Source organism: Microplitis demolitor, chromosome 3, assembly GCF_026212275.2.
Source record: "Microplitis demolitor isolate Queensland-Clemson2020A chromosome 3, iyMicDemo2.1a, whole genome shotgun sequence".
NCBI lineage: Eukaryota > Metazoa > Arthropoda > Insecta > Hymenoptera > Braconidae > Microplitis > Microplitis demolitor.
In genome coordinates, this window is record NC_068547.1 from 5630737 (window position 1) to 5657054 (window position 26318).

The 26318-nt window shown below is 37.3% G+C and overlaps 1 protein-coding gene across 4 annotated transcripts; it reads left to right on the top strand.

The window, feature by feature from the left end:
- The first annotated feature begins 29 nt into the window (after positions 1 to 29).
- On the top strand, positions 30 to 26200 carry LOC103580732 (caskin-2). Of its 4 annotated transcripts, none has more exons than XM_008562612.2 (6): positions 30 to 546; positions 20245 to 20520; positions 20768 to 21091; positions 21255 to 21970; positions 22048 to 22476; positions 22565 to 26200. In XM_008562612.2, exons 1-6 carry the CDS (start codon positions 531 to 533, stop codon positions 22874 to 22876), a joined length of 2073 nt encoding a protein of 690 aa, XP_008560834.1. In that variant the 5' UTR covers positions 30 to 530; the 3' UTR covers positions 22877 to 26200. The 4 variants fall into 4 exon arrangements, with proteins under 4 accessions (XP_008560834.1, XP_008560832.1, XP_008560833.3 ...); XM_008562610.3 differs by lacking the exon at positions 30 to 546 and adding an exon at positions 14176 to 14644; XM_008562611.3 differs by lacking the exon at positions 30 to 546 and adding an exon at positions 14176 to 14644 and having other exon boundaries at positions 22060 to 22476.
- Positions 26201 to 26318: the final 118 nt, after the last annotated feature.

Below are 26318 nucleotides of genomic sequence, written 5' to 3' on the forward strand. Positions count from 1 at the left end.
GGACTAAACTCCAGCCAGTACTGCCGGATCATCCGCGGAACGTTACTCGTTGGACGTAGACTGTGGTACTGTTGTGTCGACGTGCGTCTCCGTCAGTTTTAATACACATATACATATTTATATATATAATAATACATCTTGTCTATCTGGATGTAATTTCCACCGGTAAAACTGGTGATGATGCGCACTGTCAATGTGACAGCGGTTTTATTTTCGTGATTTGTTATTTGTTTATTAAATAATTAATAATAATAATATTAATTGTAACAACTGTAATAATAAAAAAAAAAGTGTAGTGGTATTTGGAAAATTCCATTACCGCGTCGTTAATTTGAAGGCGATCGTAGCAGAGGGTGAAGGGATGGCGTACACTCGTGTTATAAAAAATAATATTTTACATAAAAGCAGGTGATAGTTGGCACTGAAATATATTTTATTGGGTATGGTGTTTACTGGCAATAACTGCTGTCTTGTTGCTCTTGAGAGGAGATCCGAGAGCCGTTACGGCGACGGGATTCTGACTCGTCGATATGAGACGTATTAGTGGTAAGATGAGGATTTTATTTATACTTACATATAATTATAATTATTTTTATATTTTTTGTTATTATTATTATTATTATTATTATTATTATTATTATTGTTATTATTACTATTGTAGGTAAATGTATGAGAATAATGAGGGATAATAATAAGCTCTTAATTGGAAATGAAAGAGGCTGTATTGCTCTAGAGTGTGTGCGTGCAGAGCAATAGTTGTAGATGGTTTGGTTGGTAAACAAGTCGATCTTCGGTGATAGTTCTTTTATTATTACAAACATATTGTCGATTCATAATCGAGTCACGCGATGCGGGGCAATTTTTTTTTTTATTTTACAACTAGCGGGTCTGCATGCCGGCAAATTTAAACGCAGCTGTTACAATACTACTACGAATTTAGTTTTAGTATTATAAAGCCAGGCCGTTTAAAATACAATCGTTCGATCTTAATATAATACAAATAATTGTGGTTTCAATGATCGAGACTCGGTTCTTTCGATAAATTCTCTCAGTGGCGTAACCACTTCAGGCTTTGCTTTATTTTATTTTATTTTATTTATTTTTCCTTTTGCATTTTCGGTGTCTCTCCCTGCGGGGGAGTAAGTTTGAACTGTAAAAAGTAAAAAAAAAAGAAATAGCAGCAAGGAGAGGAATCCCTAAAGTATCGGCTTACGAGCTGGCATCGTAAAATCTTTGCACGATTCCCGTTCTACCTATCCGGTCTCCTGTAACGAAGCGTAAAACGTACGGGCCAATGCGAATTGCAACTGAAAATTCTCTTTGTCTCTCTTGAGGTCTTGCTGACTTAAATATGTTTTTCCTTTTTGTTTTTCTCTTTTCATCTTAGTTTCTTTTATTATTTTTTTATGACACACAGCTTGACGTAAAAGTGACTAGTAAAATTTCTCTGGATTTTTTAAAACGGAAATCTCAACGATCTGGTGATAACGAAAATACCCAAGAGAAAAGAAATGATGGAGACGGTAGAGGTTGAGGCGAAACTAAAGTAAGTGGAGGAGGAGCACAAGCTGGAACTGAAACTGGAGCTGGAGGTGATATGGAAAAGGAGGCAACGGATCTCTAGATATTTGATAATCCTACAGGGCACTGACTACTCAGAGTAGTGTACAGTAGAGAAAGATAGGCTTTCATCGCGTGAATATATAATCGAATGTGCGCGTGTCCTCGGCTGTGCGCACTCAACTCTACTCGGTAACAAACATCGCACCGGTTGCGTAAAGACCAACCGTAAATTAAGCCAGATCCAGGCTTAACGACTTCGAAGAGTAATTACTAAGTATTTACCGTAGCGCATCGAATTTTCATGGATCCCTCGCTTTCATTCCTGTATCTGTTTCTCTCAGCTCATCTCTTTTCACTCACTCTTCCTACTATCACTATTATTATTATTGTTGTTTGTTAACCCAGCATCTATATCGTATATTTTTGCTCCCCTGCTCCTTTCTCCATCATAATGTCCGAGAAAATGTACAGTTCTTGCCGCGGACTTTAAAAGCTGGATCGACGAGTGCACTCTTGGACCTTAGCCCAAAAAATGTGAGCTGAGTGCTCCGCACTAACTCTCCAGAAGACCGAAAATCGATTCCGATGCGACAGGAATTTTCTTTCCTTGTTGGCTATCAAGGATAACTCCATTTTGTATTTATATTTGTGTTTATACTTTAAATTCACATCCATATCTTGTTTATTATTTTTCCCGCACGCATGCACATTTTAAAAAAATATAATTGTGAAAACACATTGATAACAACGCAACCTTGTTATCATTTATTTTCTTTCGTGTTAACTAAAGCGATGACGTGTGCCCGAGCAATTAATGTCTTAAGTTAATTACGTCCGTATAATTTTAATTTTAAATATACATACGACACCCCCCTTTTCATATACATATATCACATAATACAATAATATATAATATAATATAAACTGGGACGTTGAAAGGAAAACGAACAAGACGATAAAATTCTTTTTCCTTTTTTACTTTTTCTCCTCTAGTTCCGTATTTCTTTTCAATCCTGCCTTTTATTCGGAGATTTCGGAAATCCATGGAGACCTTGTCTTGGTCACGAACCTCCGCACGTATATCTATATATAGTGCATTGTAGTTTGCTGTAGTAGGCGTAATATTAGTAGTAGTAGTAGTAGTAGTAGTAGTAGTAGCAATAAAAGTAGTACAAATGAAGAAGCATGCCAGCCTGGTCGGTTGTTGTTGAGAGCAAGGAAATGGATTTAATTCGTTTGGAGTACGATGTCGGGCATTTTAAAAGCCTTGTATTCGACATCGTCGAGTCGTTCAATCTACTCTACGTGTTACAGCGATCCTGGATATCGCGTGACACCGGAAAAGACTCGTCACGGGGTATTATAAACATACATACTAAGTCTGGTAGAATTATTATTAAAAGACGAGATATGACATTAAATAGAAACAAACAAATGTTTATTTGTATAGGCTCACATTAATAGTTGTCTGAAATCGTTTTCGTAATGATCTCGTGTTGATTTTTTTTTTTTTTTAATATTTCTTCTTTTCATTTGCTCATTTCTTTTTCTTTTATTTTTTATTCTCGACAACCTTGAAACGGCCTTTGTTTCGTCGAGCGAGGACGCGAAGAACCGGTAGTAATGGAGAGAAAGAGAGCAGTAAAGAGGTTGTAGCCCCGCCGAAAAACGGTGTGTGTCCGAAGAAGACCCGTAACCACAGACCGTAAAAGTTAGTTTATTAAAATTGATCGATCGTTAAGCATCCTAGTGTTATTTACATACACATTGTATGGCATAGTGTTATATATATTTATGTTTTAGCGATGCATGGATAAATATGCTCCTCATAGACTTACTTCGTTATGTATTATATGGATTCTTTGACGCGACGAGTAGATCTACGGCGTATACTATTATTATTATTATATATAGCAGTCAAACCCTCACGAGAAAGGCACGGAGGGGTTTCCACGAAAGCCTTATTCTCGTGGCCATAGAAGAAAAAAGTTAAAGACGACAGCAGCAGCGTCGTACAAAGTAATGAGAGTGGAGAGAAAAAAAGAACAAAGTATAGGCGAGAGATTAGCAAATGCGTCCCTTTGGTTCTTATTGCCAAGGGTTCTACGTCATCATGTCACATAAGTTTACCGGGAGAGGAGAAATACTACAGCTTCTTATTCTACGGCTTGTATTATTGGTACTGCTACTGGTAGTACAGCTACCAGTATCACTGTTTGCCGGTCAAACTACATAATACGGCTACCGGCTGGCCCTTGGCGGGCCGTTATTCGAGTCTTTGTGGTTCCAATATAATACTCGTACTCGTATCGTATTGAGCAGTACAAGTATGAGAAGAGAAGGCCAAGTTGGAGCAGCTAAGACTGAGAGCAAAGAGGCAGAGGTAGAGGTAGAGGTTGTAGTACACTCAAGAACGGCAACATGGCTGATGTTATGTGCTGGCACACCAAGCAACCAAGCAATTCCATATTGTCAAGCGCAGCAATTTCGCTTGGGGGAAAAAAAGTTATGACCACCGTTGAGTAACCATTTCGTCGTCTCACACCTTCTTTGCCCAGAGTAATATGAGTATATATGTATATATGTACATATGTATAGGTGGATGTTATATATGCAGCTGAATGCTGCTGAGGTAGCTTTGAAGACTCATAAGACGAGTAATCGAGTACACTGACAGCTGTAGGATTGCATTAAAAGACGGAAACCCAGAGGAATCCATAAGAATGCCAAGGATCCCAGGAAGTGTTTACACTCTTAACTTCATTACACACTACATGCATACTTAGCATATCTTAAAGCTCATTCGTTTACGTAATTTATGTATATATTTATTATAAAAATTGAAGTGGTCAGCTTCTGTGGATATTTTTTATACGTCAGTTATATTTTGGTGGTACGTGTAGTAGAGGTAAAGAAAATAATACAAGCGTTGAGGTAATTCGAGTGCCAACCACGTTTAGTTACCCGAAACGTGCGGAACTGCTTGGTCACGTCTTGTTTACACGGGGTCTACCGAGGTGTGGCAACGTGGTATTTTAAGAAGAACTTGGGAGATCAGGCCCCCGTGGGACTTGCATTGGTGGGTCCCCTTTTATTCCTTTTAAATAATCATCCTCCTCATCCCTTCAATCAAACGGCTCTGCAAGTTGTACTTTGATATATGCATATATATTCTTGTATAATTTTATACAGATTTAAATTTATAGATTTAATAGTAAAATTTATGGTGACAAGAGGCCTCGTAGATGAGAGAGTGTTTTATTTATTTTTTAAGACTGAAGGACGTCAAGGATGACCGTCACAAGACGTGGCAACATGGTCGTGGCTAAGATGTATCTTTTCTACTAGTCGAGCCGAGAACATTAGTCCGCTTGACTTCTCTCTCTCGTTACTCTTGCCAGAAGAAAACAACGCAACAAGACCAAGACTTTGTATATAATACTACATATATATGTATATACCGTGTACTCACTCTCTTGCTCTCTACTCGATCCTACATAATACCGCAGCGTTGCTCGTACCTCGTAGCCTCTAACTCTTTACCTTATATAGATTTGATATACACTTTGAGGAATATTATCTCGAGAATAATAATTGCAAAGTAGTAACTAACGTACCGTACAAAATGAATAAAAATTAGTAAATATGTACAAGAGAGAATGGAGCTAATATATAAATATATATTAAGTAAAGTAAAGTTAAGTGTAAAATGAGATCACAAAGGTGTATCTATGTATATATGTATAGGTAAAAGTGCCCGTGAATAAATTTTGAAAGCGTTCAAAAACTTTCTTCTACACAGATACTTTTCCTATACGGCTATATGTATACATATATACATCTATCTATATATATTTATATACACAGCACAGTATTGAGAAACAAGTAATGCGGGCCAGCGAGAAAATACAGTTATACCACGGAATACAAACAGCGCGGGTGTATGTACTCGGTATTCGAAGAAGACGTGTGTCCAAAGAGAAAGACAAGTAAAAGAGTCAAAGCCCGTGGATCTTGTTGGCTCCGCCTATCCATCCGTTCGTCTCCCGACATACATATGTACATATAATACATACGTTTATGTATTCATATATATGTATATATATATTCACTCAATACGTCCTAAAGACGCACGCAATGTCTCTCTATCCCTTGTGTGTTGTTCTGCCCGCCCGGATTATGGAGACGCATATACGATATTATATACACGCACCAAATAAAAAGGGACTCTCCTTTATCCGTAATTTTTCATAGATATGTGTGTGTCTTTTTAGTTATTTTTTAATATTTATATATGTAAGGCTTTTTTATATTTTATTCAGCGTGTCTCGAACGAAAGGAGCAATTTTCACCGGGTATGAAGCTATCCTCGTATCCTGGAGGTAATAGCCATGCTTGGAAGCAAAATTATTCACCATATGATTTGGTTCACGCCCACGTAGACCCGAGAGAGGGCGAGGGGTTTTAAAGGAGGGAAGGAAATTACCGGTAATCAACTGTGTGGCATTAGTTCAAAATCACAACCTCTATGGATAATTTTTGAATGTTATGAACACATTTAAAAGAGCTGTTAGTCGTAACTGATGTTGTTGATATACTTACTTATGTTATGTATAATGTATAATATATAATATACATGCATGTAATGTGTATGTACACAAAGCGCGAGTAAAGTAATATCAGCAGCAGCAACAGTGGGTTAATAGACGTTACAAGAAATACGAGAGCCGTATTCAGGCTTTCCAATGGTTTGTTGTTTGCGGTTTCTGATTTCTCTGGTCGAGGTGAGTGTGTTTCACCGTGAGTTGCGAGAAAAAAGAGTCACGCGAGTTGAATGACGGGTGGCAGGGCTTCCGCGGGTTCAATCAAGGGCGCACAATGACAGAACGGAATATGGAAACGAAGAGGAGAAAGAGGGGGAGGAGAAGTGGGCGAAGAAGAAGGCGGAGGAGAGAAAAATGTTAAAGTGAGAGCAGACTGATAGGAAGAAAAATGGCTGATCGCGTATTGGAGGGTAGAGATGAAGGTATAAAAGTATGGTGGTACGGTATGGTTTCAACGGCAGTGCTCGGGCGAGAATCGATACTTGGCATTTAAATGGCGCTGAAAAGGGAATTGAAGGATGCACTGGATCTGACTAATGATCCTGCGATTTTCTCTTTATTTTCCGTCCTCATTTTCCCCTTTTTTTTTTCTTGTTTTTTTTTTTTTTACTACTCATTCTTTTTTTTCCGTCGTTTTATTATTCTTTCTCTTGTTTTTTTCGTCTGCGGTTTGTGAACGGGGACACTGAGTGTAGCGAATGAAAAAGCTCAAGCTCGTAAACCACAATCTTCTCGCTCACATCTTTCACTTAAACCACAGGCTGGCTGGTTGGCTGGTTGCTGTTGTCGTATCAAGCAAGAAAGTATATACAAGAGACCACGTCGTAAAGTTGCTCATCGTCTTAGTTCTCGAGTGTCTCGACATTTTCGGCCCGTAAATTTCTAGAGCGTCTCGTCTAGGTTATACTCTATCTCATCATCATCACTACACACATTGCTACCCCTCAGTTTCATCGTCGTCGTCGTATCGCAAATGGAGTTTGCAGTTTTTTTTTCTTTTTTTTTTTTCCCTTTCAGTAACGAGAATTTTCACTCGATGGCAATACGGCGAGAGTATGAAGCGAGTGACTGAGGGAGCGATGAGGGAGTGAAATAAAAAAAAAGAGGATGAGAGAGTGAGACAAGTGTACAAAGTATAAAGAGAATGGAACGAGTTGAACGAACACGTAGGTCGGCACGTGCGACGATCGATTCCGAGGTCCCATCTCAACTATTCTAACTTGACTCCTCGTGCACGTCGTCGTCGTCGTCATCGTCGGCGTCTTTGCTGATGATCACATACACAGGGCGCTGCACTGCAGCACAAGAGACTGACTGAATTAGTCCCTTAAGACTTTATATACTTTGTGTGTCTCACGTGTGTGATGTTGCCGTCTTAACTTTATTGAGAAGAAATTTGCATGAAATAAAGTTTCGCTTTCTTCATTGCCTACGACGACGTACAGCGATAGGATACGAGACTAGTTATCCCTGGTTGCCGTAGATAGTTGTCGTCATGACTTAGCTCGCAAATCGTCAATTTCCATGGATTTCAGCAGAGACAGAAAGAATAAATCGATCGATATTTACTTGCTGAAAGTAATGCTTTTCCGCGACATTGGAAGAAAACATCAGGGGTGGGTTTTAGTACGGGAAAATATCTGGACTTGAAAGAAGATAGAGATGTACACCCTTTAGGCGGGTAAAGCTCTTGAAGGCGACGGTTGAACCAGAGAGCATTAGGTATCGATTCTTTTGGCTAGTTCGACCGTAAGCCCGCTCAATGGAAAAGAGAGTTTAAATCTTTCTCTCTTTTATTCTTTTCCTTCCTCTTTTACTGATGATCTATATATATGTGGACGGTACTCTTGATGCTTTTCGTCTTCACCCAACTGTACAGTGGCTTTTGCAGCTGTGACGGCCATCCGGAAAAGCTGCGTCGAAAATGAACGCGTGTTATAAATACCCAGGGAAGTAGAAAGAGGGTTATATACGTCGTACGTCTATATATATATATATAGGACGTTAAAGGAGAGTAGTAGAAAGGAATAGAGAAGATAGGGACTACTGTGTACGTACCGAGTGTACGGGCACGTGGCACAAGACAGCGAATGCTATATTACCATCTTTATTTCTTCTAGGCATCCTTCTATTCTCTATAATATATATCTATATCTACTACACCAAAGGACTCTTCTCTATTCTAACCACCCTCGCGCGCATTGTGTCCCATCGCTTTTCACCCTGGCACATATAAATTTTCTCGAAAGTGCTGCTCGTGCCAGATGGACTCGACGATTTAAATTAAAAAGTAGTGAAATTCGTCGGCATTCTAGTCGTAAGTCGTCAGTAGCAGCAGCATCTCATCTATTTTATTTCATATGGGTTATGGGTTATCTAAATTTTTAAAATAATTTAATACCATTCATTTTGAACAGCGTCGACGACAATAAAACCTCGAGAGAGCAAGTGAAAAGTCTTTAGTTCTGAGTCACATTTAATAGGAAGCTGTAAATATTAATATCTGTGAAAGTTTTCGCGAGAAAAGAGAGAGAGAGGCGGATTATTGAAGATTTAACTCTAGGGTATTATAATTATCGTTTCCATTATCAGCACTTGCAGCGTCATTACCATCAGAAACATTATTATCATCATCGCATGATGATCATCATATCCTTGCATGACTCGACTTTTATCCATGACTGCCGTGGATTGTAACCGTCTCTCTCCGGATTTGCATATACGCAGCTCTATAATACAGCTTGATGTGATACCGGCGTATCTTATATTAATTATCGGGCATATAATAGATTATATGACCGTCTGGATGGACATAACGATTTATCATAATTGAACGCTTCGGCGTAATCCCGATATGGCCATCATCTCTTTCTGCTTATATATATACACATAAATATATAACACTTTATACCGTATATATATATAAACTCGATAGAGGCGTTTTTTTTAATTCTCGTTAATTCTCTTCCTCTTTCATTTTATGTACAGTAGACTCTTTCAGAAAAGTCTTCTCACTAACTACTGTATATATATATATATATATATATATATATATATATATATATGTATACCAATGCAATCATATATTCAATTAAGTAATTTCAATTTACATTCAATTATTTCTAATTAGTTTTTTAAAATTAGTCAATTATTTCTGACACGCAATTTTTTAAATTTCATTTACATAAGTATGAATTTTTATTTCTGCCTGCTATTGTATCTTTGTACACCTTGTTACACGTATAATTTGAATAGATAAAAAAAAAAATATGAACGTAAAGAAAGAAATAAAGTAACCTTTAGAATCTATTTTACTTAAGCACTCTTTAAAAATGCATTTAATATAATATAAAACGCCTCCAGAGTCAGCATGAAAATGCATTAACTCACTCTGACGATAAGTATTTACACTGTGGAAAGTGTGCGACCTTCAGCACAACTATAAAAAAATTTTTTTTTTTCCTTTTAACTTTGTAATTTTTTTTGTCCAACTTTTGCTCTTTATCAACAGCAATACGTGACACTTAAATTATTTTCATTAAATTTAGATAGCGTAAACATATTGTCAAAGGCTTATTGCTCAATACAAAGAATGAAATAATCACCAATATACAATATACAATTCAAAAGAATTTAACGATTAATAAATAAATATAATCGCGTATGTGCTTCTTAGCTCTCTTGTTTCCGTCAAACACCCTCGCCTACCCGCAGTCGTATATTCAATGAATCAACATCAACATACGTATAACATACTACTGCCAGCTGTGACGAAACAACCGAGGACACTCGACAAACTCCATCAGTAGACTAGAACTGCAGGCAGATGCTGACGCGGGTGAATCATTATATCGCTGTGCCAAATGCTTTTGACTACTACGTCTTGCCTATCGTCTCTTTGTCTACGTAATACTCATCTCATCCTTCCAGTTCCATCCCTATAGTGTAGCTTTCAATGGAAAATCCGCATCGAGATATATAGACTACTGTAAATTGCTATTGCATTTTCGACAGCATCATATAATCTCTTCTACTAAGACTCGGCTCCTAAACCTAATCGATCTCGTCTATATGCAGTAGTCTTAAGACTACATATTAATAGTCATTTATAGGATAGTCATACATACAAAGACAGAATGTGTTAATGCAATGTTAGGCTTGAATTGAATTTACATGGGGATTAGGAATCGTCAACAGCCGAATGCTATTCACGTATACATTATCCTCGCTTGGTAGACCAACCGATCGCAGACGACGACCTGTCATGCGCATACACACGTGTCCATACAATATATATATATATATATATTTGAGTGTATTATACATATGTAATGTAACTGCGTATATTGGCATGCACATGACGTCCTCCTCAAAGCGTGTAGCTGGTGAGTAGATCGATGTATCGTACGATATCGTGATTATGTTGGGTGTTGTATGACCATGTAATACGCCAAATACAGATGGAAACCTCTGTCGTATCCTTCTATCCTCTCACTCTCTGTTTTTTTTTTGTTTTATAAATTTTATATGTACATATTGTCCTCCCTTTTTATTAGCATTTTTTACTCTCCTCTTTTTGCTCTCGTCTTACCAATAAATTTTCGCGAATCGCTTCTTTCCTCAAGCAATTATGGCACGCGAATAACGGCCTCGACCAAGAGTTTTCGATGAATTTTTACGAGCTGTTCTCAGCGGTCTCCTCATCTCGTCTCTGCGTGCCTCGGGGGAATGTGCTGATGATGATAATAAAAATAATAATAATATTGATATTAAACCGCATAACTTTAAGCTGCATCTCCTCTTTACTCAAAGGCTGTGGTAAAAAATTACAAGTCTCCTTTGCAAGTTAACAGCTTCATCCCTTGAGATCTATAGTCGCGAATGAATAAAAAATAAATTAATTAAACAGCCCGGAATTTTTTAAGTTCATGTGTTTGAGAAAATAGGATCATAAAAAAAAATATAAAATAAATACAGTAAATAAATTCCAGTCTCCCGATGGGCAGCACTCAGAGCGGATGGGAAACAGACGACTCTTTCTCACTCTCTTGTTTCCCTTTTAAACTTTTCTCTCTCTCGCTTTTTTTTTTTAACTTTTCTCTTGCTTTTTAAACGTAATCACCCTCGTACTATACTCGGTTCGATTTATTTTGGGTTGAGCCAGGGCGTAGACCGGAACTTAGTCTTGCCACGGGCGCGACTTGACGCGAGGCGGATAATCGTACAATTTGCCTGCCTCGCGGAGAACATCGTCCATAAACAGTATTCTGAAAATAGAACAGAGTAGTGTTATGTAGCAAGTAAGCATAAGGACAGTGTGGATACTGTAGACAGTATGGTATAAAGATAAATGTATTTATAATTTAAGGCAAGATGGGTATACGTATATGTCGAAGACTGAGATATCTTTCGAGACGGGTACAACCTTCCGTTCTTGGTATCGGTGTTGCCTCATCCTATCTCTCTTTTTTTATATATTTTTACTTACTTACTTACTTACTTTACTTACTTGGGTTGGAAGTAATATAAAAAGATTAAAGCAAAAAATTCTGACATTAAATAAACGAGTTGTAAGTTACAGGGCGAGGTCGTTTATAAATTCTTACTGGGACCCATATAATTTCTGATGCAAACGAGAAGTAATTTAGGGATTATAAAAAAAAGTATGAAAAATTTTTAAGAAAAGGTTTGTAGGCAGGCAGAGCGAGGAGGGAAAAGAAATTATATTTTCATCGCAACCCTGTGGTGAGAGTATTCACCTGTACTCGGGTGTGTACTCAGAGGGTGAAAGGACAACGTGATAGAGAGGGAGCTGAGCAAAAGAAAGCGGAAACAAAGTGGGAATTGAAGAGAAGGTGGAAAATACAGACAATGGGCGTATCGAGCGAGTACAAGCTCTTCGTGGTCTTATTCTTGTTCTCTATATATATTTTCCTTTTACCCTTGTTTACGGTGTTGGTTTCTGTTCCTCGACTCTCTGCATTTCTAAAGCTACCCCCGTGCCACTGACTTCCGGCTGAGAAACCATCAGCGATACAATTGTCTCCTGGTGCTCCATACTACTCGCAACATTTCGTCTGGTCTCACTAAGATTTTCATAGTTCATTATATAGTTATATATTTTTTTTATTTATATATTATTATATACCGGGTTTTGTATATTTTTTTTTTACATTTAACTCCAATCTCTTGATGTCGTAATATCTTGCACTTATTTCACAATGAATTTTTAATACTTAAAAACCTTTAATTGAAATAAAAATAATCGAGTTCTTACGGGTTTCGAAACCTTGAGTAAATATTTAAAATTACTATAACATTTAATTAAATAAATGCTTACCAAATTAAATATGTAACGTCTTTCAACAATGGAGTGCAAACGTTTCAAAATTCTATAAAATTTTTTCTCAACATTTAATTTAAACATAAATATAGATATGTCTATATGTATAAACATAAAATGTGCCGCGCATGCAGTGACATGCTTAGTTTAAGTGAAAATTTTAAAAGAGAATTTTTTTATCGGTGTCTTGTGGCATCTCTTTGGCACAAGGCAAAGGGCCCTTAGGCATTCCAAGTATCATCGATGGCATCCCTCTGTTCTAAATACACCGACATAGGCTTCACGCCGCAAGGCTACCCTCCAACCTAGACCAAAACGTCTTTTCTCATCACCACGTGAAATAAACATCTCTCTATCTTTCTCATTTCCCTCAACATATCTATCCTATTTCTTTCTCTTTTTCTTTCTCTCAATCTTTCATTATAATTAAACTCTTCCGGGTTTACACAAAAAAAAACCGCGCACTAGACAAGAATCAAAGGCGCATCGTGTCAGTATAAATTTAAGCTTTTGCGGTGGCGGCACACATTAACTGCTCTGACATTCTGACTCGATGTAGATGAAATTGTTAAGGCCGTCGACCTTCCTTTACTTCTGTATAACCGTCTACATATAATGACCAACTTACATATTATGTACCAGCTACCAACAAACAAACACATCGACCTGTTTTTCATTGCGAAATACCTCCGGCATCATCAATGAATGCACACATACCCCACCTCTTGAACGATTTTTTTTTATTCCCCACTTCCTTTTTCACTTCATCAGACGCGTATCTCAGTCGTATATCAGCGACGTCGGCGCCTGTACACCAGGTTTGATAATATTTATTTATTACTTATTGCTAATTATTTATTTATTTTTATTTTTCATTTTATTTCACCCATCGTCGTTATTATCATCATTATTATCAAAATCCTACGCCGGCTAGGGTCAACCTACGCTTATCCACAGACTCGTTTACCCACCTTCGGCCTCGTCCCGCGACCCGTGGGTCCCTTTTTAATCCAGCATACTCGCCATCGCGACTCTACCATCACCACAATATCACGGATACGAGCCAAGCATCGAAATGACTTTCAGCCAGAACTTTCTGTTAGTTACAATCGTGCGGTCGTTTCAGTTTTCAGCCAAACAAAAAAGAAAAAAAATATATACATATCTATCTGCGGACATTAAGTTAACAACCGATATAAAGGTGTCATTTTAGATTTATACTGATGGCCTACAAATATTTCCTATTATTATTATCATCATTATTATCATTATTATTGTTGTTGGCAATGCGGAGTTTATGATAAGAATATATCAGACAGTGTGCCGCGAGTGTTTGCGTTTAATCACAAAATCGATGAAAACTACCAAAGCGATAAGCTTCGCATCGCTTATCAGCTGATTATGACCGTGTTCCTACGATATTATATTATGTCATGTACATCACATCAGTGTATAGATGTTAAGTGTGTACTGGTGGTGCTGATGCTGATGCCAGTTTATTGAGGTTGTGAATGTTAAATACCAAGAAATAACAACACAGTCACCCACTCGAGTTGGTCGAGTTGCCGGCTGGTTGGTTGTTTAAAATCTCCTACATACATACCAACAAGCAAGCAAACGAACAAACAGATATACGTAAAACAAGAAACTGCTGTCATATAAGGAGCGAAGTGAAGAGCGATGGCTATTACTTCAGTGTCGAGTTGTTTGATGGGGCCCCCGCCACTTCCACCAGGTAAACGGTTCCTCGCAACGAGATCCAAGAAACTCTCTTCAACATATCTGAGTTTCCGTGACCCGGCAATTGAGTCGTGGATGCCAGGAACATCATCTCCAATTGTCAAAGATAATCCACGCTGTGCAGTTATCAAACCACTGCCACCACCACTTCCACCACTTCCACCGGTTCTTATTCCGCCTCGGCCACGATCTCGGGCTTCCTACACGACTTGCTCCAGCCAAGACGACTTTCATTTCCCTCGGACGACCAATCTATTCAGAAGTCAATCGGAAGGAAATTTACGTGCCAAGAAATCTGGCAGCATTAGTGGTACCGCAAGTACTATTACGAGTCTTACTCCGTTGGACAAATGCATAAAGGCAATTTACGGTAGCTGGAAAAATTTGATGCAACGTAAGTGTGTGTGTATGTCGACGTAATGTTAATGCTGCTGTTACTGTTACTGTTACTGGCGCTGATGCTGATGCTGGTGCTGGTTCCGCTTTCGGTGCTGCCGGTATTGCTAAGCTAAAGCTAAAGCTACTTTTAGCTTTTTTTATGTCCAATATACATAATCTACTTTATCTGGTGTACAAGGATATACCTATGCAAGGCTTATAGTAAGAGACTCGCGGAAGAGACGCAAAAGCGATCGTGTGCTCGATGGAGCGCGAAGCAGGTTCGACATTCGACGTCGTGCTCGGTGACGCCCGTAAACGGTAGCGGACCGATCGATCGTCTAAAGGATAAACGACCAGAGTTGAGACTGGAGCGTTGTCGAGAGTTGAGTTAAGTCGGCTCGAATCGAGCTCAGGCTGTGCTAGTCTACCAATATAGTTACACAGTTTCCATACTGAAAGTAATGAGACCGAAAGAGAGAGAAAGATAAATAATCCAAGGGTGGTCTATACCCGGTCGTCGATAGATGCAACGCAACTCGATAAGGAATTTTCTTCTTTTCCATTATGGCGTTGTCCCGATTACGCGACCTCACAGTTGTTTTTTATATTTTTTTTTTATTACAACACCACTTGGGTGATAGAAAAATCCACAATAAAGATAATAAATATAGTCGTCGAGTGTCGAACAAGTCGGTCTTTCTGTATTTACTTTAAAAAATAAATAAGTCACCTAAATCAATGATCACAATCTTAACTCGAATTTCTCTCGAGTAAATAATTCAACTTGACAACAATCTAAAATTAAAACTCTTACTTTTAATTCCCGGATAATAATAGCGTAGAGTTTGTATTTTAAGTTTATCAATATCATAAATAATTGATCTAGTTGAATATTAAACAGGTATTGTAACGAGAAAAGGCGAATGGTCGGTTTATACGTGAAGTAGGTAGTGATCGAACCGTCACAGCGGTATAATATTTATGACAAAACGTCAACGGTTTCCGAGAATATAACGGGTTTAAGATTTTCCCGGAGGGACTGTAGGTCGGAATCCTCGGGCTTCTAGGTGTTTTAATAATTCACCGTAGGACTTCTCGACGCGCTCAATCCTTCTCGTATACTCAGAATGGCTCCCTTTACCTCCTGACAACCATTAGCTCTGTTTCTGCGTTGCTCTGCTGGCTCTGTTGGGACACGACCCAACTATTCGGTTCGGTATTTCAGCTCCTATCTCTACACACACCTCGCTACCTACCCAGGATAGATGGATATAGATATATAGATATATAGACACCCGAGTAGATAGTGGTAGGTATATATATACATATACATACATATAATACAGCAATACCTTTCACAAGTACACGGATGCTGGGGAAACCTTTCCCGGGCGTTCTAGTTTGGAGAACGGGGAAACCCGTTTACAACTCGACGAGAGATCGTTTTATCGTAGTGAGACCATAAAACACACCGAGTGTTAGTCGTCGTGAGAGGATTCCGCACATTCTGCGACAGATATCTCTGTCCTAATGTTATGTTCACTCAGCCTTTTGCCGTATAAAGAGACTAGCTTCTACTTTGTTGGTGTTAAACAGCTTTAAAGTTATTAAATTCACATTCTTCTTCTTCTTCATCTTACACTGAGAAAAAAAAAACAAAATTTTCGAACCATAGTCTTACCACAAGAAATTGTGACATTTACAATTTTGAATTTATTATATTTTTGCTGCTAAAATTTGAGGATTTCATTCAAAATAATTTTTGTAAGGGAGACCACTAGTGTGATCGCCGGAAAAAGACTTTTGGGAATTTTATTAAAGAAAACTACTGTATGGAATATTATAATGTTTTAAGGATATATTTGTGGATATATAATGAATATAAGATAGAATTTTTGGAGCAAAAAATTCAAAATTCAGGGAGTTATTCACGATTTCTCAACGCTCAAAAAAAAGCCCCCCACATTTTGCGCGAAAATTTGATAACTTTTGGTCTGCTAAAATTACATTTTTAATTCGGTCAGAAAACCAAAAGTTCATGATACATAGAAATATATATAAAGGAAACTGCAATTTGAATAAAATCGATCGGATGATTTGTCGTCGAGTTATAACTGCAGTAATTTTGAAAAATGTAGTTTCGAGAACCGATGAGCGGCTGCTCTTAAGATGCCAGTAACTTCAAAAAACTATTCGAGATATGCAAAAAATTGATTTTTTCAAAATTTCACACCATTGGTTCCTCTTAATCGAATAAACCTAAGTCTATTTCGGGATATCATGATCTCTTTTTTTTGCAATAGTGTAAATAAATTTTGATTTTAATCTGTCAATAAAATGATTCTTTGCGTTAGGTATGAAATTAATAATGTCATAATTAATATCGATTTATTACTCGACAAAATATTGTATCTACCAAAGTTATTTTTTATCTCAATGTATTTTTCTATTTTTATATTTTTAGCCTTCTTTGTCTATTTTTGTTCCTCATAAAACTATAATTCAATGATCAAAATACAACCGTTATTTTTAGTCTCTAATTGTCGTATTGCTCAAGTCACAATAGAATTAATTTATCGAGATAGCTTTAATCACTTTGTCAACTGTCCCAATTCAATGATTGGATGAGTTGTTACTGTCATCATCTTGACAACAATAATAACTGTAATAATAATGATAATAATAACAGTAATCTCAAAGCTGAACAGCTTAGACGCTTATTTCTTACATTATAATTAAAACCTACTCTATCTCATATACTTAATACCGTATTATATTATATTATATATGTACACACATGCATAATAGTTCACACAGTGAGCATTAACTTAAGTAAAGTGTTTGCGTGCCTGCTCAAGTACGTAACCTAAGCTTATACTGCTCTCCTGATGTCGTCATTCACAAGTAATACTATCGCGTGAAATAATCGGAGCAGCACACAAGGCCGATAATGGAATCTATTGACGCAATTATTTTTATACCATTCTTCCGTCTTATCACATATTTATTCCTTATAAGAAATTATCGTACTGCCTTCGCTCATACACCCAATACATTTTATTATATTATTTTTATTTAACTGCTGTATTAGATAACTTATATGATATCGGGTCAATCGGAGCTATAGGTATTGTACGAAGAAAAAAAAATCAACAACCTGTTGATATCAACAATACGATTTCATTCAAAAGGCGTTGCAATAACTTTTTAAGACGCATCGTCTGCTGTGGATATATTTATATTTTAAAAGTGTGAACGAATAAGAGTTTTTTATTGAGTTTACTTTTTTTAAGTCAAAGTACTTAATGTATTTCCTAGTCTTGGAAACACATGTTAGGCGTGTTCACTACACAGCATGAGTATATAAATAAGTCTCGTATTTCCGTGGCAGACTTATATATATATATATATATATATATATATATATATATATATATATATATATATAAATATAATGTATAAGCGGAACGCGGCGAGCAGCACGTGTCCTAGAGTTCCTGCGGGATGAAAGACACAAGCTGGGTATTATGGTGCACAAGGTGGTCGAGTATGATAACAACTCATCGTTCGTTGACGGAGTAAATATATGATGAAATGTCGGAAGAGTTAGAGCCACGACTTGTTATTAAAATTATCATTACGTTGTCGTGATTACAGCGTAGTAAATTTCCCGGGATATAATAAGATAATAGAAAAAATAATAGATATATTTATGTTTTCTTCATCAGGATCATTGGGTATAATAAAATATGATAGCCGAGTGAGGACGTCCGGGCAGAGAATATTGTACGTGCTTCTTTGGATAGAACCTCATTTTTCCACTTGCCTTCTCGTCAACCCATTCCTCTCTACTTATCTCGGTTTCTTTCCTCATTTCTTGTACTTTGTACTCGTTTTTTAAAATCCTCCTTTTTGTTCTTGTTTATTTCATGACGAACGTGCGCCCAAGATACTGTGCTCAGTGTTCTCGCCCGAAAGAAGAACGCCTCGAGTGTCTCTTCTTCAACGCTCTCTCACTGCGGTCGTTAAGGTTTTTAACCACTCGTTCTCTCATCTTGCCTCTTTTCCTCTACTCTTTCATATATTACTGTACATATATCCACTATCTATATATATATACATATATTTTTTAGTGTCTTATTTGCACTGCCGACCAATTGACTCTGTGTTGACTTAGAGGCCATGTCTATCTCGTTACGTCATGACCTCTCGACATATTTTTTACTCCACGTCTATTATTTTTTACAATAATTTATTATTTTTATATATATATATATATTATTTTGACTCTTGTATATTCATTTACGAGATTTTTTTTTACTTATTAATTTAAGATTGACGACACCCACATGGGCCCGCCTACGTATAAGGCATTTGAGAGAGCATAGGCCACCCAAACATGTATTTTCTTAATCTTCCTAGTTTGTTTCGATATTTATTACGGTAAAGAGAAACTCAATCGCGCAATCGACAGGTTTTCTTTTACTCTGTTAAGTCTTAGCTGTATATGCTGCGATATATCTATATCGTTATACATGTAACATGTAAGCTATGTAATGTAAGAATGTATGTATGTATGTATGTATATATGTATGTATCTATCTATATATCGGAGATATGTTGCTGTGGCACGGCGCTAATCCGAATGGCGCGTGGCCCAGAGAAACGTGGGAAGACGATGAACTAGATCCGGGTCTGCCAGCAGTTATCCCCAGGAATATCGATCCCAGGTGTCGATTGTTGTCACTGAATTCATCTTTTCTCGGTATTTTAAAAGCTTTCGTCGTCCATCAATCACCTGATGATCGACCTATTTCTCAACGATTAATAAATTTCAGTGATCACACCTCTGAGTTGGTTAATTGAGGATAAAAATAACGGCGGAAAATGGGCATTGATTTAGAGTGGAGGTTTTCGGTCGAAGCGCGAACTGGTTTAGCTTTATATAAATGTAGACGGGCGTCCTACGCCGATGAGAACCTGTTCTTCCGCTCGGCCACGGTCCTCCGCGCCCGCGAGCCGACTCTCAAGGGTCCTTTTTCCTCCGTCATCCTCAAGCATTACTCTCTCTCGTTTGCTCACAGTGTCGTAGACCGCCAAGGGTTGTAGTTCTGAGCACTCGCGCGACTTTCCGCAAGGTTTTTTTTTTTATTTTTATTTGCTTTTAGTTTTTTTTTCCCTCTCATTTCGTTCACAACAGAGCTCACGAGATTTTGAGTCTCTTTTATTCTCATTTGGCGAGTGGAGAGCATGGGGACAAAGGCTGGCTTGCTGGAACGTGAGTTAAGTCTCTCTTCTACATACCCTACCCGTTCGCTGAGCTCTATACGTATCTACATACGTGTATAATTTACTTCTGAAAGAATAAGCTCTGTTAAATTGTATTCAATTCGTACGCAAATTAGTGTTATTGACGTGAGCAATAAAAAGACTTGCTGAGAAAATAATAAAAGGTTAAAAAAGAGAGAGTGTGACAGGAGACTTTTTAAGTAAACTGGTTGAAATAATCGGGCATTTAAAAGTATCTAAGTGTGCTGGTGGTTGCTGATGGTGCTGGTGATACTGCTGTTATGTTATATTATATTTATACGTGTGTATTATTTTGTATTGCAGTTGGCGGTATGAGCCGGCCGTCGAAAGCCGTGACCCAGGTAAAGAAGGTGGCACCACCGGCCGTGCCCGATGTCTTCCGACACTCTGGTTCGTCCTTTGGTTCGGCAGGATACGCCAGCAGCGAGGACGGTGGCTTCCTGTCGAGTGGCGGGGGCGCTCCCGGTGACGACGGGTCCTATGGAATGCCAGCAGGAAAGAGTCCGGGTCCCATTTACACGCATCCTGGATTCGCATTCCCACCAGTCGTTGGCAAATATGCCCACGCTGAGGATCAAGGTTAGTTATATACATATACATATCCATATATATGTATACATATTATACTATACAATTTTCTCTCCTTCTCTTTCTATCTATCTCTTGGTTTTATTTAACTGTCTGGTTGCTTATGCTCATACTCCCTAATTCTCTCCTTTTATCTTTATCTTTTTCTATCCCACTGATTGGCAACACCGCCAGTATTCAGCCATAAAAGGTATAAAGTTAACTTTCAAATTATAAAACTCATTGTTGGTGGTTGCAGGTATCGACATGACACAGAGCCCAGGACGTGACAGCCCAGGTAGTTCAGGCTCGGGATCCGGGTCGAGACACTCGACCGCGTCATTGGACTCCGGACGAGCCTCGGGCTACCACTTGGGTCCACGAGGACCCGGTGGTGCCCTCACCTCATCTCCGAGGTGTTCCATTAGCTCGCTGGGTAGCCATCCAGACCGGCCTTCGGATCTTGATGTGCACGCCTGGCTCACCGAGTTACAATTTGAAGAGTACTTTCAGTTATTTTCTTCAGCTGGCTATGATCTTGCGACCATAACGCGCATGACCCCCGAGGACCTTACAGCCATAGGTAATTGACATCTTGATTGTATTAAATTACCCCATATATATATATATGTTCATAAATCGTGCTCGACTAGACAGAGAAGTTGATTATGAAAACAATAATAATAATAAGTGTTTTATTGTCGTTGTTATTATTAAAAATAATGTATGGTGACGTTGTTTTATAGGTATCAAGAAGCCAAATCATAGAAAGCGACTCAAGGCGGAGATCGACAATCTAAACGTGGGCGATGGGCTACCAGAACATATACCTGGATCATTAGAGGAATGGTTGCGATTGCTAAGACTCGAGGAGTACTTGGGTGCGCTCCATCAGCAGGGCATGAGATCCGTCGAGGACGTCACGACACTGACTTGGGAGGATCTTGAGGATATTGGTATTGTCAGATTGGGACACCAGAAGAAACTTTTATTAGCAATTAAGCGAGTTAAGGATATACGTGCGGGTAAAAGAATTCAGCCGTTGGATTTATCGAGACTTCCACCCCATCCTGGACACACCCAGGATGTCGTTATTCAGCGAGGAGGATCGGATCTTCCGTCGCCGGATGAAGATTGCTCGTCTCCAGTATTGAGGTCTTTTCAGAGGAACGAATCCTCACCATGGAGGAGCATGTACGCAGCATTGCCTGCTGGCGTTGATTACGCCACAGTAGGCCGGGGACCACGTGGTAAATCACTTGAGAGTCTTGAAGATGCACCACTTACTTATCCGCCCTCACCAGCACCCTCTTCGCACATGGACTCTATCGGCTGGCGTCCTAGATGCTTCGAAGACGGTGATGTTACACCAACTAATGAGGTCTCCTCGATGATTGAAGCCGGTGGCAATACACTTCCGCGACCCAGACACTGTCTAGTGCGACCGAGACCCGTTGCCAAGGTAAAAATACTATTTATTTATTATTAATTGGTTTAGTTTTAGTTTTAAAATAAGTGGGATGTTATAATAAAATTCAGCTGTTGGATCAGGTCACCGCAACACCCGGACAGTTTAAATCACTGCCACGAGACTTTGACAATAAATATCAGCTGACATACGGACTAGAGAGTAGTCCACATCTGTCTAAACGTCGTCCGCCTTCACCACCGCGACGTCAAAGCTCCCGAGATCTGGGAAACAACGGCGGTAACGGTGATGTGGTGATTGATTGTAGTGGACCAGTTCCCACTACTTGTGAGGAACATCATCTTCATCATCATCATCACCATCATCAACAACCACCACCACCAGCTCCAAGTGGTGCGCCTTCTACACCTCAAATGCATCGGCCATCATCATCAATGTCCCGTTCCTGGGGTAGTGTAAGTACTAATGTCAATGAAGAACATGAACTCATCGCATCACTCGCTCTTCAGCATCGCAATGGATCTGACGCTAGTTTCAAGGTTTGTTAAAAATAAATTAAACAATAAAATCATTAAAAAATTATTCATTATAAAAATATATATTTATTATTTATTTATTTATTTATAGTCAAGTTCGAGTACTGAATCTGATTCGCTGCCTTTTGCAAATGAAAATGCGGGTACAATAAAACAGCGAGTAGCGAGAGTTCAAGAGTACGGTAATAATTCACCAAATCTCAGTGGTCATATGATGGGACATCATCAGCAGCATCATTCTCACCACCATCATCCACAGCATCACCACCATGTTGTTGGAAATGAATCCGGGAGAGATGAGCCCGCAGACGTATTAAATGACATCGGTAATATGCTTGCCAATTTGACAGACGAGCTTGACGCAATGCTCGAGGAGGAAAAGCGACAGGGCCTCAATTCATAATCACAATTAATGCTGATTATGTTATTACTGTGTAAACGTTAAATTAATAATAACAATTATAATGATAACAATAATGATAACGATTACAATAATAATGTACTTTGTTTGTACTTTGTACTTGTATTGCGCTGCCATAGATCGGCAACAACGATATGAATTCGTTTGCCGTAGATGGAGATCCCGAGTCACTTACTTATTGCGAAGTAGATCGAGGATAGCCAGAAGATAAAATAACATTAACAAGTCGATTAACCAACGTCACTTTTAGTTATTTTTTATTTATCCACGCACTGAATTTGTGGTTCTAAGTTCTGAGTGGATCTTCCGGCTGGATCTTCGTTCTAAGCTTATATTTTATTTTTAATATTAAAAAAGAAAAAGTAAAAAAAAATGATTAAATTTAATATGATTTTAAAATGAAAATGAAAATAAAAAAAATAATTCTAAGCATCATAAACCAGATTACGCTCTAGTGTGAACCGTAGTCACTGCGCAATTGCCAGAGAATAGCGTGTCAGTGTTTCTAGAGCTCATCTTTCTTTCATGATACCCATAAAAGTTTATGTGTTTATACTAAACCGAGAGTGTCGCGCACGTGCGGGTTAATTCAACTTCTCTACAGTATACTTTTTTTATAGTATAGACAGTACAGTACACTAAATTACTACCAATATACTACGAAAGCGAGCTCACTTTTTTTTTTAAATCCTCGGTTTATGCACACCACGGTACCAACTTGCTATTATCATTCAAACTCTTCCAAATAATTGTACACATTCCATTTAGAATCTTTTTTATTATTTCTATAACCATTATTATTACTATTATTATTATTACTAATATTATTATTATTATGTTGTTTTTATTTTCAATCTCAACCTTAAAGGTTCTACCGAGATTTTTTACGCATAAAAAAAAGTAGTTCAATAATAAAAGTCGTTACGACCGGTAGTAAAAAGTTAGTTTTTTTATAATGAAATAAAAAAATATAATAAATATGTGAATGGAAAATAAAAATAAACAAAAATATCTTCCTACTGTTTGAATGGATAAACAATAAAATAAAATAATAATTAAAAGTACATAATACAGGAAGACTGACTATTGAGAAATTCCAGAATAACAAAAAATAAATGAATAAAAAAAAAATATCGATTGCTAATCGATGTTTTGTTTCTCCAATGCCTTGTTTCATTGCTACAAACAACACATGTTATGCTAATAATTGTGTGACGTAATGATCGGTATATAAAAACATACCGAGCTATTGACTATTATATACAACTATAAACTTTTTTATAAGTTTTACACTATTTAAATAAAAATTGAAACATAATACTGCGATTTACTATTTATACAGGTGCTCTGTTGCACTACACACTCGATTGTGACGTAAGTGCGTTTAATAAATGTTTATGTAAAGCGTTTGTAACTACTTAATAATTGAATGTACTTTTAACGAAAACAAAGCAAAACAAACAAAATATGATACACATTGTTGTTATCACACTTGCGAACTGTCAAAAGTAATAAAAATATAAATGCTTCAGTTGAAACTCCGAAATAGGAGACACTGTCGAAAGTTGGTGCTAAATTTTGTGAAGGTCTGTGATGTCACTCACAAATACTCCGCAGGATAAAAAAGTCATTATACCAGGGATTGATAAGAAAAAAAATAAAAACATCCCCAAAAATAGATTTTTCGCAAATATTTCAAAAACTAAAAAAATTCAAGTCTAAAACGTGCTTTTTTTTATTGACACAAAAAATAGTATATTACACACCAATGGAGAAAATTTCTACCTTCTTCCGTGGTGTATATAAAATTTCACACCAAATCTGCGCCTGGATATTTAAATTTTTGTCTGTTCCTGGAAAAAATTGCGCATGCGCTAATTTCTCATAAATTTAAAGAAAAAAACGACTTTGCTCCCTCTAAACAGAGCAAGAATGTAAACTTAGAACGCAAGTATGGTGAAAATAGTATATTACACACCTAGAGAAAAAAGGAGAACATTCTAACTCGGGTGTATAATTGTCTACCTGAGCTGAAGACGATGATGACAAATACGTGGATTTGGACGTCTTTCCTCTCTCCGTGGTGTGTATGCAATTTTTCACCAGATCTGTGCCTGAAAGTTTAAATTTTTGTCTCAATTTCCGAGGAAAATGACGCATGCGCTAATTTATTATCTATTTTCTCACAAATACAAAGAAAAGAACAACTTTTTTCCCTCTAAACAGGGCAGGAATTTAAACTTTTAGCACGTTTCGTGAATAATTTCTTATAATTTTTTATGTGAATTTTTTTTCTCTACAAATTTTGTTTGAAAGTTTTACACCTTTTTTAACTTCCCGCTATGAAAATTGAAAATTTTCAAAAATGGAAGTTATTGGTTTCGGTCTGATTTTTTGTTGATAAAATATTTGCGACAAATCTGTTTTTGGGGATGTCTTTTTTTTTCTCATCAACTTCTGGGGATGATTCTTTTATTCTTGGGGTGTTTGTGGCTGACACCACAGCCCTCTAACAAAATTTGCATCAACCGAAAATGTCTCCTCTTTTGGAGTATCGACTGGAGCAAAAACATTTAACTCATACAAATAAATGTAGATCCAGTGGATCGAAGAATGTGCCCGGCCATGTGACACTTTAAATATACTACTTAAGATTTACGTTAGAGAGTAATCTATTAAATAAAATAAAATTAAAAAAAATTATAATTATAATAAAATGAATATGATTAAACGCCGATCCGACAATGTCGGATCGTGTACTTGTCTTGTTAACTACTGTAGAAATATAGTTAAAATATATAAATATATATATAGATACCATGAAAGAGCAGCGGATTTAGGGACTTGTCGGAAGTTTTAATAAATAAATTGTCAAAAAGATAAATTTATTAATATATTTATCGAGTAGATTTTATTTTTTATCTTCGTCCTAGACTTTTACATTTTCCATTAACCCAACTCTCGTCTCTCGATCACTTTATATTTATATCTATACTATAAGTACATGTTTCCGTTTGTTATAACGAAAAAAACTAAACAAATGTACACGGCAGCTGCCGATAATGCCCCGAAAATCAGTGCTTTACACATGGTGTATAAATATTATATATAATTATACTAGTTATAGTTTTTTGTACAAAGGTACGTGTGTGTTACTGGTGGATATTTAAAATTAAAATAACCCAGTCCACACTTAGACTTTACTGTACGCCCTTCCATGTTGTTTTTAATATACATTTAAATATATTATTTAGTTCAATAATTATAAAAATTATTCATCATTTAAATAAAGCCGATTTAAAATCATTCCCGACATATCATATCAGATAATCTCTTATAATTTATCATCACTTTTACTATTATTTACGTCTAAAAATAAATGTGTAGAAATAAATAACAGGACAATAATAAAACTACGTGACAT

Coding starts and splice junctions, on each gene's coding strand:
- LOC103580732 (XM_008562610.3), top strand. CDS start 14,191: ATGGCTATTACTTCAGTGTCGAGTTGTTTGATGGGGCCCCCGCCACTT. Junction 14,645..20,244: donor CTGGAAAAATTTGATGCAAC/GTAAGTGTGTGT, acceptor TTTGTATTGCAG/TTGGCGGTATGAGCCGGCCG. Junction 20,521..20,767: donor TGCCCACGCTGAGGATCAAG/GTTAGTTATATA, acceptor TGGTGGTTGCAG/GTATCGACATGACACAGAGC.